Consider the following 14401-nt stretch of genomic DNA (forward strand, 5'->3'; position numbering starts at 1 on the left):
TTCTTTCTTTCTTTCTCTCCCTCCTTTCTTTCTTTCTTTCTTTCTTTCTTTCTTTCTTTCTGTTTCTTTCTTTCTTTTTCTCTTTCTTTCTTTCCCTCTTTTCTTTCTTTCTTTCTCTCTTTCTTTCTTTCCTCCCTCCTTTCTTTCTTTCTTTCTTTCTTTCTTTCTTTCTTTCTTTCCCTCCTTCCTTTCTTTCTTTCTTTCTTTCTTTAACTCCCTCCCTCCCTTCTTTCTTTCTTTCTCTCCTTCCCTTCTTTCTTTCTTTCTTTCTTTCTTTCTGTTTCTTTCTTTCTTTTTCTCTTTCTTTCTTTCTCTCTCTTTCTCTTTCTTTCTTTCTTTCCTCCCTTCTTTCTTTATTTCTTTTCTTTCTTTCCTTTCTTTTCTTTTTTCTTTCTTTCTTTCTTTCTTTCTTTCTTTTTTCTTTCTTTCCTTTCTTTTCTTTCTTTTTTCTTTCTTTCTTTCTTTCTTTCTTTCTTTCTTTCTTTCTTTCTTTCTTTCTCTCTTTCAACTTTAGGTAGTGTGTGTCAGCCTGATTGGCCTGAAAACAAGGGCTGTGACAGAAGACTTGAATTACACGATGTCTGACATGAAGGAGTGTGCACACACACTCACAAATGATGTCCTTCCAGGCCAGAGATTAGACAACAGCTGACTTGGGGGACCAAGGTAATCATTAAAAGATCATCTTAGAGTGTTTTTTAATGTTCTTTACAAGTCATTTTAATTTTTTTAAATGTTTATTTTTGAGAGAGAGAGACAGACAAGTCATTTTAAAAAGGTCTCAGAACTCGCAGACGCAAAGGGAAAAGACAACATAGTCCTAACAGGTATAAACGAATGTCTCATGACAGTGAGGAAGCAGGAACTCATCCACGGGCAGCTCCCGTTGAAGGTGAAGATGTGCCCGTTCTCCAGCAGGTGTTACAAGGAGACACGTACAAAGGTGTGTGTGCTAGTGCTGTGTGTAATAAAGAAAAGTATTTCATGTAATGAAGGAAAACAGATGAAAAGTGGGAGCATCGCGAATATAGTTTGTTCCATATTCGTATACGCCTGGTTAGAATTCCCGGGGACAGTCACCATCCCATTTCACCCATGAGGGAACTGAATCCCAGAGGCCCCAGGAGAGTGAAGGGTGGAGCCAGGACTCACACCCTGGCTGGGAGCCCTTGTCCTCACTTACACTATCGCAGTCACTTTCTTTCTGAAGCTGGCATGGGACAGTGAGGTGGGACGAGGCTACTGCTCAGTAGCCCTAGCACACGGGGGAGTCACGTAGCCAGAATTTGGCAAGTGGTCGGTAACATTTGTCCAAGTGTGAGCTCCTTACACAACCTGCCGGTGCCGGAGGCAAAGAGCCAGAAACCGGGAAATGTCCAGGAGCTGGCCATGGAGACCAGGCAGGACCAGTGTCTCTGCAGTGACTCTGGGTCCACCAATAGAGATTTGAAAGTGAAGTGAGCCGAGCCGGGCTGTTCACATAGGCATTCGATTCTGGCAGTCAACCTAATAGGGCCCAGTAGAGAAGCTGCTTTAGGGAAAGGGCAGTTCATGGTGGGTCTGGACCGAAGCGTTGGAGCTGGAGTCGAAGCCACTGCTCCCGGCCAGCGTGGGGCTGAGCCGGCCGGGAGCTGCGGGGAGCGCTCCTGGGGTTGGTTGCAGCAACCCCTGCATGTAAAGACCCCCTCGCATCCAATGTAAAGACGTCTCCAATGTGTAGCCCCATTCTTCTTACGGCAATGCTCCAACGATAATAAAGAGAATATTCCCCAGTGGACGTCCCTGCGGCCTCTGAGGACATCTGGTTTTCTTTCCCACTTAGAGACCGTTCATGAATCACTCTGCAGCGGAGTGCACTTCAGTACTAAGCACTTGGCTTATCTGACCTGCTCATTAATTCTTTGTATTGCACCAGCAGGAACCTCGTTCTTTCTCCCCTGCCCTCGCAGAGTGGCCCCCAGTGGCCCAGCTCGGGCCACACCGCAGGGAGCTCCTGTAGTACCGCAGGGCTCCACACGTCCCGGGTGGGCCGGTCCAAACCCTGAGTCCCGCCTGGCGGGGAAATGCCAGGGGCCCGTGTGTGTGTCCGTGTGTGTGTGTGTGTGTGTGTGTGTGTGTGTGTGTGTCTGTGTGTGTGGAGATGCCATTAGAATTCTTACAGATACTGAAAGTGAAATGAGGAAATGATTGGGCAATCGGATGGAAGGGCCGGTGCCAGGAAGACCTATCACCCACTGGGGGCCGGGATGCAGCTTGGCAGACGCGGGGAGACCCCGGGGAGCTCTCCCGGGGGCCACGGCACAGCCAGGCCATGTAGTCGGTGTGGGACCTCAGCAAGCACCGCTCACAGGAAATGATCCCTTCCCTGCGGCCACTTTCTCGAAAGGCCCGGACCTTCCAAGTCCCCCGAGTGCCATGGAGGGCTGCGCGGAAGGCGAGCGGTCACGCCTTCGTCCTCGCCCTGAGAGGGGAGAAGAAATGAAAGTGAAGGAGCCGCCCGGCTCGCGCCCCAAAGACTCAGCGCTGCTGGCCGTGACCCTGCTGCTGGCGCTCACGTCCTGCTGCCTGTCGGTGGTGTCCCTGTGCAGGGTGGCCGTCCTGCAAGCCGAGCTGGGGAGCCTGCGGGCGGAGCTGCGGGGGCCCCGGGAGCCCCTCGAGCTTCGGGCTGAGCCGGGCCCTCCCCGGGCGGGGGCCGCAACCCCCCGGGCGTCCGGCGCGCGCCTGGCCCCCGCGGTCCCCAGCGCGCTGAAAGTGAGTGCAGCCGCCGCAGCCCGTCCCCCGCCCCCCCGCCACCCCCCGCGCCCCTGAGACGCCGGGGCTGTAACTTGGGGTTTCTGTCTCCCCAGGGGATCTTTGCACCAGCCCCGGCGGGAGAGAGCAACTCCAGCCAGAGCGGCAGAAGGAAGCGCGCCGCTCTGGGTCCCGAAGACACAGGTACGTTTGGGGCGCGCAAGCACTTAGCAGACGGGATGCCGGCGTCCGCGGGTGTGCGGGTGTCGACCCCGGCCTTCGGGTTGGGGACCCTCTCCCCTCCACGAGCGCTGAGCGGTGCCCGGAGGCTGTGCACGTGGCCTCTACAGCACGTGTGGCTTCTGTGGCACAGCCGGCGCGCCAGCAGGTGTCTGTCCCCGACGAGCGGACTTGGAGGGCTGGGCCCTGCCTTAACCACAGAGGAGGGGAGGGGGCACAGGGTCTTCCTCGGATGGGACACACCTGCGTCAGAAGCCCTGTCCGTCACTCGAGGAGAAGAGCGCCGCGCGCTGTGTCCACCTGAGTCCCGGAGGGTCAGGTAAAGCTACACCTTCCCTGAGGGTGCGCTGCGCGCCCTGGGATCACGCCGGGAGCAGGTGTGCGGCCGCGATTCATTGTGTTTATTGCTCTAGGTTTAAAACAGACTTTGTTTTACACACACACACACACACACACACACACACACACACGATGCTCTGACTGTAAACGTATTTTTCACTGACTGCCTTATTCATGGAAAAAAGTCTTTCCTGTTTTGCAAAACCATGATTTTTATAAATGCTTTGTGTCAATTACCTTTAGTATCGCTTTGTGCCTATTAGACACAATTGACTTTAAGCAAATATAGACTACGAAACACTCATATTTTTACTATACTTGAGCAGGTGAATTGTTTTCATACTTTGCATTTTATCATCTGTACTTTGTACACAATTGAAAAAACACACCATATATATACTACGGCATATTTTTGCGTTCATTTATCGTTATACAATAAGCATTTTCCTTCTTTCTAAGTAACTCTCACACATCCACGTTAGTTCGTTATCATACAGTTATGTCACATGATCATTTCCAAAGTTGGTGCGCAGATCTCTTATTTCCGAGGAATTTTATGTGTTCCATATAAATTCCATAGATGAAATATCAGAACTAAAGAGGATGAACATTTATTACTGCCATGTTGCTTTCAAAGTGAGTTATAAATGTGTACAGTCAGAAGTGCAGTGCACAAGGTCTCCACATTCTTACAGCATTTTATTAAAATTTATTCTGGCTAGTTTAGTAGTTGTCAAACAGTATTTCAAATGTAATCTGTTGCTTGCTCGAAGAGAAGGATGAATTTGTTTCTGCATATTTGGGTAACTTCTAATTTTATCACCTGCTAATTTTTATTTCTGGCTTCCCTCATTTATCTAATTTTTTTGTGATTTTGAATAAGCTCTATGTTAGACATACTGTTTAACAAAATTTGGGTGTAACTGTTTTCATATTTTGCTTTTTAAAATTCCTGGAGAGATTTTACATCTGTGTATTTAATGTGATAAACTTTTCTTTTTGATTTTCTCTACTATATCAAAGCTGAAAATATATGTATTTGTAATCTCTTACACAGCCTAGTCTATAATCTGCTACTTTGACTTTTTCATAACTTAGTGTTTTAGTTTGGTATTTAACTCCTTAATCCTTGTGGCGTTTATTTGGTGGATCACATCACACCAGCTTTATCTTCCCTTCTTCTTTTGTTTTCTTACCAAACTGCTATTAAATATAGCTAATTTCATGGGATGCTTATTTTCAACTTGTTTGCATTGGAAAGCTTACTGTGTTAATATTCTCTCATGAATCTATTTTGAGACTGTTTTTTCATTGATTTATTATTCTGTTTATCTGTATTAAATAAAATATTTTAAGTATTTTGTAACATAATGAGCTTTAATATCTAGTAGGGTCAGAATGCCTCAATCTTCTTCAACCTCTGTGCTACTACTCCCCAGCCTCTGCACATTCATCTTACAAATAAACCTTAACTTTACCATTGCAGAGAGGATACGGGCTCATTACAGCAGATTTAAGAAGAAAGGACGTTGAGTAAGAAATTAATTAACTTCCAGAGTCCCACTTCCTCAAAATACCCTCTATTATATTTTAAAATTTCCTCCCATGTGCACATTTTTACAAATTTGTGATTTGATGGCATCCACAAATGATACACTGATTAAAATTTTTCCGTAAATAATTTGTAATTTTTAGAAAGTTTGGAAAGTAAGAGAGAATTCTGTCAAGTGAATCAAAATTTACTTAGTATCTAAAACCCAGATGTAATTGCTATTGTCATGATCATGGTTTGCCTAAGATTTTTATAAACCTTTCATATAGTATATACATATATATATATATATATATAGTATACATATATACAGTATGTATGCATATGGATATATCCTATATGTGTATATATACAGTATGTAGTACATCTCTCTCTTTCTCTTTCTCTCCTTGTATATATACTCATAACATTCATAGATCTGAGATGAAAGGTTTGAAGAGGAGAACCTTAGTGACTGCTCATATCTGCTCTCCTTCCTCATCAGTGAAACTGGCTTGAATGTCGTTTTAGATGCCATTCTCTTTTTTTTCTCTCTTATTTCATATATTTTCTATTTATTTTTCCCTGTAGTATATTATCATATTCAGTAAAATTTCATAATATGTTTGTTTGTTTTTTAATATGAAATTTATTGTCAAATTGGTTTCCATTACAACACCCAGTGCTCATCCCAACAGGTGCCCTCCTAGATGCCCATCACCCACTTTCCCCTCCCCCCTGCCCCCCCTCCTGTCAACCCTCAGTTTGTTCTCAGTTTTTCTCTCATGCAGGGAAAACATATTTTATTTAGCACTACAAAAATATGTGTATAACCAAGAGGGTTTCTGAAAGCCCATGATTTTATTTTTCTGTTTGGTAGCATCCTTTTTTTTTTTTTTTTGGAGTTGAGAAAATGCTGAACAATTTGAATCTATACAGCTTTCTTTGTTTCTGTTTATTCTACTCTATTCTGATTTAAGTAAGGCTTAAAAAACCTTAGGTTCTCCCTTTTACTTTCAAAGTGTCCATTTATGTTCTTATGTATTAATTTTCCAAATACTTTATAGATCCATTGACATTATTGGTTGGAATTTTATAAAAATTGTAATTCTGCGGAAGAAAATGAATTCTTACAGTGTTTTATTTATATATCCAAGAATGCTTAAATGCGTGATATCTCCTTACTAAATATCAAAATTTAAATTTCCCAATTGGATATAATTTTCCCTATGTAGGTTTTACAATTCTTTCATAGTTAGTTAAAAAAGGTTTTCTTGCAATTTTGGAGTCCTGGGATTTTCAAATGGCTCGTTAAACTCTTTAAAAATGTACAGAATTCTCACGGGGCGCCTGGGTGGCTCAGTCGGTTAGGCGTCTGACTTTGGCTCAGGTCATGATCTCACGGTCTGTGAGTTCGAGCCCCACGTCGGGCTCTGTGCTGACAGCTCAGGGCCTGGAGCCTGCTTCGGATTCTGTGTTTCCCTCTCTCTCTGCCTCTCCCCCAGTCATGCTCTGTCTCTCTCTGTCTCAAAAATAAACAAACATTAAAAAAGTAATAAATACTGATGCATAGGGGCACTTGTACCCCAATGTTTATAGCAGCACTCTCAACAATAGCCAAATTATGGAAAGAGCCTAAATGTCCATCAACTGATAAATGGATAAAGAAATTGTGGTTTATATACACAATGGAGTACTACGTGGCAATGAAAAAGAATGAAATAATGCCCTTGGTAGCAACATGGATGGAACTGGAGAGTGTGATGCTAAGTGAATAAGCCATACAGAGAAAGACAGATACCATATGGTTTCACTCTTACGTGGATCCTAAGAAACTTAACAGAAACCCATGGGGGAGGGGAAGGAAAAAAAAAAGAGGTTAGAGTGGGAGAGAGCCAAAGCATAAGAGACTCTTAAAAACTGAGAACAAACTGAGGGTTGATGGGGGTGGGTGGGAGGGAGGGGAGGGTGGGTGATGGGTATTGAGGAGGGCACCTTTTGGGATGAGCACTGGGTGTTGTATGGAAACCAATTTGACAGTAAACTTCATATATTGAAATAATAATAATAAAAATTAAAATGTACAGAATTCTCAAAAATGAATGCAGCATTCAATCACATCGTTATTTTTAAGCCACATCCACACACATATTGGATGTATACTTAACAGAAATATAATTTTATTTTAGATTTTTTTTTAGAATACTCTGCTTTCTACCTCTGCTACTCAACGTCAGTTGCCATCATTTTATGACTATGTCAAAAAGGTTCAGAGCTAAGTATTGCTAAATGACACTCCAGAATGTCGCCCATTTTTATTTTTCTATAAGTCCAACCTAAATTTCACTTAGGCACTTCAATTTTCCTGCATGTATATTCGGTTTGTGAGTAAGCTCCGGCATGTTGGGCTAGAAAGCCTCCCTTCAGCACACAGCATGCCTAGAATCACATCAGTATTTGGTAAGTGTCACATGCTACCTGTGGGGTTTTTGCCTTGTCATTTGTACGTGTCCTGTCTGTACAACTAAAGAGTAGAGGCTTCTGTGGTATGGGCCATATTTCCTCTGCACATTCATCGTGATATTTGCACACAGTGGGTGTTCTATGAATATTTGTTGATGGATCTTGGGCTCACTATGAAGTAAGATGCTGTGATTTGGCAATCATTGGGGGGGGGGGTTTCCCATATTTCTTCACTTCTCAGGTTTTGGTCAGAGGCCGTCTTATGCAATTTTTTAACTTGACATTTAAAACAACGAATTCACCAAAGAATGAATTTGATCACAAGGCGAGAGTCTCAGGGAGAGTTTGAGAGCCCCTTGCCCCCCGCCTTGGTTCACCGGGTAGAGGCACAGTTTGGGCTCACTAAAAGTCATAGAGACACTCTCATAGTCAGCAATCTAACTCTAATTTCGTGGATTTCTGGTTTTAATGTTTTGGTTTTAACTGAAGTATTGTTTACATACGGAGAAGGGCACATGTCTTAAGGATACAGCTTGGTGGGTATTCACAGACTGAATGGCAGTAGTTGAAGGGGCGGACATCACCGTCAGCCTGCGTGCCCACTCGGTGCTCCATCCACTCCTCCCCGGGGTAACTGCTTTTATTTAATTGCGCAGGCTGGTTATTTGGCTCTTGTTTTGTTTTTCTTTATGGTGTTGTGTTTCAAATGGAGGTCTTATTAAGTTTTCTGTGTTTCATAAGATAATTTCTGATTGTAGTAGAACAAACAGAAATGTGGGGAAATCCAGGATCAAAGAATTGCCAGATGGCTCATATTAGCCAAAAAGCTCACTTTTAAGCCCGTAAGTGTATTTGGAGACATTCCTAATTAAAAATAATAATGAAAGCGCTATGGCTTTGAAATATTACATGTTAAAGTTTCTTCACAAATGGAGTCATAATGATCAATGCTGTCAGCTCTCATGTTCGCTCTAAGAACCTAGAGATAACCATCCTAAGAGTTCATCAGGACGATGAATTCTTTCAAATGGATACCCGCTGAGCTAAAACAGTTTATTAATAAACAGTTTGTATTTATTTAAGTTTATTACTAAACAGTTTATTAATAAAATTGGGTGACCTTTATATTTCCCCCCTTGTTATTCAGTAGGGAATTTAAAAGTTAATAGAAATACGTATGTTTTAGGGCACCTGGGTGGCTCAGTCGGTTAAGCCTCCCACTCTTGGTTTTGGCTCAGGTCATGATCTCATGGTTTGTGTGCTGATAGCGTGGAGCCTGCTTGGGATTCTCTCTCTCCCTGTCTCTCTGCCCCTCCCCTACTTGCACTTTCTCTCTCTCAGAATAAATAAATAAATAACTTAAAAAAAGAAGTTCATGTGTTTTAGATGATAGAAGTACAAAAATTATTTTTATTGATAATGTTTATTATACGTGTCTCATTTATAATAGTAAAATAGTGTTGACAACATGGAACAGAATATAAAAACAAGAGTGGGAAAAAAATTACCCATCTTTCTTTCCTCTGCTAAATAAATATTTACTGTAAGATTTTGGTCAATCCGCTTTACGTTCTTTTTCTCTCCTTTTATAAACTTTTTTAGTTGGGAATTATTTTAGAATTACAGAAAAGTTGCAAGAACATGGCAGAGAGTTGCCATATACCCCTCATCCAGTGTCTCCTGTTGTCTTACATTATCATTCTTTGTCATAACTGCGAAACCAACGTTGGTACTTAACTAAAAGCTGAACTCCATTTTGGAGTGTTCTTTCATGAAACCCATAGTCCCTCTCCTTTGTAAGGAAAGATGGGAGGTCGGAAAGATCTGTAACATCCAGGCTTTGTTTCACTGAGATTTCCGGCAGGGCTGTATCTTACAAGACTGGAAAGTGAGTGTCGAAAGCATATATGGTGTAGAACTCAGCCATCCAATTTGTACCAGAATTAGGCTAACTGGAGGCTCTTACCCAGTAAGGGTGTGTTCCTTCCTAGAACAGAAACAGCTGGCTGTTGTCATGGTGATCTTTGACCAGAATCTTCCCCAAGTGCTATTTTTCCCCCCCTGCTTCAATAATGACTTCTTTTTCAGTGTTGCAAGAGCTGGCTCCCGTTCAATTCCAAAAGCAGTAATAAAATAAAATAGTGACCTCACAACCAACTATCTGAACCCTGTTCTTGTCAAGTTTAAAGTTTTGGGAAGCAGAAGAACCAGGAAATGAGTCAATCAAAGCAGCCAAAAGTGATGTTGTGTCTCTTCCATGTATGCCGCGGGCCTGCTAGCTTTCAAACTCTGTTCTAGGTGTTGAGGGTTGATTAGAAAACACAACAGATAAGTTTCCTGCCCCCTGGAGATTGCACTGCAGTGAGGTGGAAAGACACAGAATGTAGTCAATAAACATGATTAATGAGTACGTAACAATACTAGAAAATGGCAAATATCATGAAGAAGTGAATGATTTAAGGGGCAGAATTAACAGATTCGGCAGTGTGAAGGATGAGGAGGGCAGAACATGTGTAAGGAGAGGTCAGAAAAAGTCTTTCTGTTTCTTCCTGAAGATTCAATCATTCTTTATTCTATCACCTTAAAAAACTTTTGTGGAAATGGGTAGATATTTAAAAAATAAATCCACAATGTTGAGGAATGTGTTGTTCTCAGTAATCCTGTAGGAATGGATATTGGTTTTAATGTTTATTATTTTTATAAGTCAAGTCCTATTTAAAAGAACTGTATTGGACAGCTGTATCTTTGTTACGAACAGATTTTGATGGGGCGGGGGGACGGGCTAGATGGTTGATGGGCATTAAAGGAGGGAACTTGTTGGGATGAGCACTGGGTGTTGTATGTAAGTGATGAGTCAATTCTACTCCTACTTCTGAAACCAATATTGCACTGTATGTTAACTAACTAAAATTTAAATAATACAAAATAAAAAAAAATAAAAGGTATTCTCATTTTTTAAGAGCTAGAGAAGAAACAGATTTTGCTCAAATATACAGGAAGCATCCACTGGGCCAAGGTCTGGAGTGGACACTCAAGAATATATAGGAAAGTGGAGAAAAAGACTCAGTTACTGGGTGTTTTCCACGCACAAGCTCTGGGTTGGGCTCTATGACATCATTTACCTTCTCAGTAACCCCTGTTAGGTTGGCATTATTGTCCTCATTTTAGACGAGAGACTTGAAGCCAAGACATAATCAGTCCCTTCTCTCCACAAGCTAAATATTGAGTTGGAGAAATTAAACAAAATTAATGTAAATTTAAAAATAATAAACAAGCTCTTTAGCCTTTACAAAAAGCATGTGTAAACTATGACTTCACTTGGTTCTCGCAACACCACTAAGAGAAAACTATTGTTATTCTAGAGATAAAATATTTTAATTTCATATTAAGTGTTAATTTCATGATTAAACAGCTAAATTGGTTTGAGAACTAAGGTTTACATTCGTTATATGCTAACTATAAATTCTGAGTTGTTTTCCACTGTGCAAGCTATATGCACTTAATGTTTGTGTAATACACCAGATCTGACAAAAACTGTTGGGTCTCGAAGAGATCTAGACCATTATTAACATTAGTACCAACAAGAGGACAACGATCTATGGTATTATAGGATGTTAGTTCAGATCACAGATTGAAAGATTATTAAGACCATGATGGATAAGAGCTGAGCTGAGTTTTGAAGACTGACTCAACTCAGGGAAGAAGAGACAGTATTCCAGGGCATGGGAACAGTAATGGAACAGGAAGTAGAAAAGACACAAGAAGAGGTCTTACTGTAGTAGGTGGAACCATCAAAATACACACTAACACCTCGGTATCGTTCCTTTGCTTGGATTTTTGCAAGTGTTTATTGACTGCGATGTTTTTACAAGTTCAGGCTTTCTCCTCCTCTTTCTTTTTTCTTTTTTAAGCATTTAAAAATTGTTTTATTTAAACCCAAGTTAGTTAATGTACAATGTAGTGTTGGTTTCAAGAGTAAAATTTAGTGATTCATCACTTCCATAGGACACCCAGTGCTCATCCCAAGTGCCCTCCTTAATGCCCATCACCCATCTAGCCCATCCCCCACCCACCACCCCTCCAGGAACCCTCTGTTCTCTGTATTTAAGAGTCTCTTATGGTTTTCCTCCCTCTCTGTTTTTATCTTAGTTTTCTTTCTCTTCCCCTATATTCATCTGTTGTGTTTCTAAAATTCCACAAATGAGTGATATCATGATATGTATCTTTCTCTGACTGACATATTTCACTTAGCATAATACATTCTAGCTCCATTGACATTGTTGCAAATGGCAAGATTTCATTCTTTTTGATTGCTGAGTATTATTCCATTATATATATATATATATATATATATATATATATATATATATACCACATCCTTTTTAAAAATTTTTAATGTTTATTTATTTTTCAGAGAGAGAGAGAGAGAGAGAGAGAGACAGAGTGTGATTGGGGGAGGGGCAGAGAAAGATGGAGACATGGAATCAAAAGCAGGTTCTAGGCTCTGAGCTGTCAGCACAGAGCCTGATGCAGGGTTCGAACTCACGAACTGCAAGATCATGACCTGAGCCAGAGTCAGACACTTAACCAACTGAGCCACCCAGGTACCCTTCTTCTTTTTTTTTTTAAACTTTATTTATTTTAAGAGAGAGAGAGAGCACAAGCAGGGTAGGGACAGAGAGAGAGGAGAGGGAGAATCCTAAGCAGGTCTCACGCAGTCTGCACAGAACATGATGCAGAGTTTGAACTCATGAACCGCGAGATCATGACCTGAGCCAAAGTTGGACACTTAACTAACTGAGCCACTCAGGTATCCCTATACCACATCTTCTTTATCCATTCATCAGTCAATGGATATTTGGGCTCTTTCTGTAATTTGACTATTGTTATATTTATATTGCTATAAACATTGGGGTGCATGTACCCCTTTGAATCAGCATTTTTGTATCCTCTGGATAAATACCTAGTAGTGCAAATGCTGAGCCATATGGTAGTTCTATTTTTAATTTTTTGAGGAACCTCCATACTGTTTCTCAGAGTGGCTGCCCCAGTTTGCATTCCCACCAACAATGCAAAAGTGTTCCCCTTTCTCTGTATCCTTGCCAACATCTGTTGTTTCCTGAGTTGTTAATTTTAGTCATTCTGACAGGAGTGAGGTGGTGTCTCATTGTGGTTTTGATTCGCATCTCCCTGATGATGAGTGATGTTGAGTATCTTTTCATGTGTCTGTTGGCCATCTGAATATCTTCTTTGGAAAAGTGTCTGTTCATGTCTTTTGCTCATTTCTTCATTGGATTATTCGTTTTGGAGTTCTCCTCCTCTTCCTAAAGCCAGGCCATTTGAGATAGACAGGGGAAACAACTGTAGATAACTGCTCTTTGAGCTTCTGACATGGACTGTGAAGTCACACTTAACAGCTCACCTTTTTTCTCTTGTTTCTGCTGCTCTAGAACATCTTCTGGGAAATAAAGGGTAAGAAATTTTAGAGAAATACACAACCATTTGCTTGAAAAAATGTATCATAGTGTGCTACCATTCTACAGATGAAAATTCAAAATCCTTATTATTGAAGATTATCTGTTATGGAAAATGTTTTTCAAATAACCCTGAGCCCAAAGATTGATTATTAGAGGGTCCAGATATCATGGAAATGATGGGTTTTTTTAATAGAATTTATTTTCTCTAAAGCAGTAATTTAATTTGACTTAACATGTATTATGAAGTTGGATATAAGGAGGAGGGTATTTTTAAAGTTTATTTGTTTTGGGAGAGAAAGAGAGAGAGAGAGAGAATACAAGCAGGGGAGGAGCAGAAAGAAGGGAAGAGAGAGAGGGAATCCCAAGCAAGCTGTGCACTCTCAGTGCAGAGCCCAATGCAGGGCTTGATCTCACGAACCACAAGATCATGGCCTGAGCCAAGCTCAAGAGCTGGACATTCAACCAACTGAGCCACCAAGTGCCCTTTAAGGATGAGGTTCTTAAGAATCATTTGGAAAAATTGCATATTGTTATATCTTTTTTTTTCTGAATTGTGCCACAGATTTTTTGTTTTTAGTCTGATATAAACCAGATGCTGTGCAAATTTGTAACTGATAGTTCTTAATGTCAAGTGACTCAGCCTAGGGAAAGAGACAGTAATAGAAACAATTAGGATATATAGTGAAATGTTATTTCAATAGATGTATGTGCAAAGTGTAGTGGGATCAAATAGTTAGCTGGAAGGATCAGGGAAAGAGTTGATATTTGGCCTGAGCCCTGAGGGATGGACGGGTTTCACCAGATACTAAGGTGAGGAGTATTTAGCCAGGCAGAATAGCACATACGCAGTCTTGGGAGCGGGAGGATGAACTTCTGTGCTTCTAGGTGTGGGAGGGTAGAGGTCGTGGGGTTGTGAAGGGAGGTTTGGGTTTTGTGTGCAGGGGAACCCCCTTGAAGGAGTTATAAGCATTAGAAGGACAAGATAAAATTCTGGTTTAGGAAGGCAAATCTGAGGAAACGCAAGCGATGGAGTAGAAGTAGTAGAAAAGCTAAGAGGCACAACTTGGTGAGCAAGTATTAGCGTCAGGAGAACAGTGAGAATAAAGATCTGAACGGACCCACCACGCTTGCTCCTCTTGTCGGGTTTGATTATTCTCTCGGTCTCTGTCTGTCTGTCTGTCTCTACCCCCTTCAGCCATATTGCTGTATCTCTCCAACTTTAGCCTTTGTGTATATTCATGACTATTGACTTTGTGTGGGATGTTCCTACCCCCTTATTTCTTCTTTTCTTTTAAAAAATATTTTTTAATGTTTACTTATTTTTGAGAGAGAGAGAGAGAGAGAGAGAGAGGGTGAGCAGGGAAGGAGCAGAGAGAGAGGGAGACACAGAATCCGAAGCAGGCTCCGAGCTCTGAGCCGTCAGCACAGAGCCCATTGCGGGGCTCAAACCCATGAACTGGGAGATCTTGACCTGAGTTGAGTCAGATGCTTAACCAACTGAGCCACCCAGGAGCGCCAAACCCCTCCTCTCCCCCCGCCCCCACCCTGCCGCCCCTTCTTTCTTCTAATTTCAGTTTAAGTGTCACTGTTCAGGGAAGCCTTCCTGATTGGGTCAAAGTCT

At 41.6% G+C, this 14401-nt stretch overlaps 1 protein-coding gene across 1 annotated transcript in view; it reads left to right on the forward strand.

Annotated features, from left to right (window-relative positions):
• Positions 1 to 1916: 1916 nt before the first annotated feature.
• Positions 1917 to 14401, forward strand: part of TNFSF13B (TNF superfamily member 13b) — a 33523-nt gene continuing 21038 nt past the window's right edge. Inside the window, exons 1-2 of the mRNA XM_047081755.1 lie at positions 1917 to 2751; positions 2847 to 2934. Coding sequence (XP_046937711.1) covers positions 2200 to 2751; positions 2847 to 2934 — 640 coding nt within the window. The 5' untranslated portion in view covers positions 1917 to 2199. The remainder of the gene's footprint in view (positions 2752 to 2846; positions 2935 to 14401) is intronic.

The sequence above is a fragment of the Lynx rufus genome, unplaced genomic scaffold (genome assembly GCF_022079265.1).
Source record: "Lynx rufus isolate CCGP_SWC_20201006 ecotype Redwood Valley unplaced genomic scaffold, mLynRuf1.p SCAF_1, whole genome shotgun sequence".
NCBI classification, from domain to species: domain Eukaryota; kingdom Metazoa; phylum Chordata; class Mammalia; order Carnivora; family Felidae; genus Lynx; species Lynx rufus.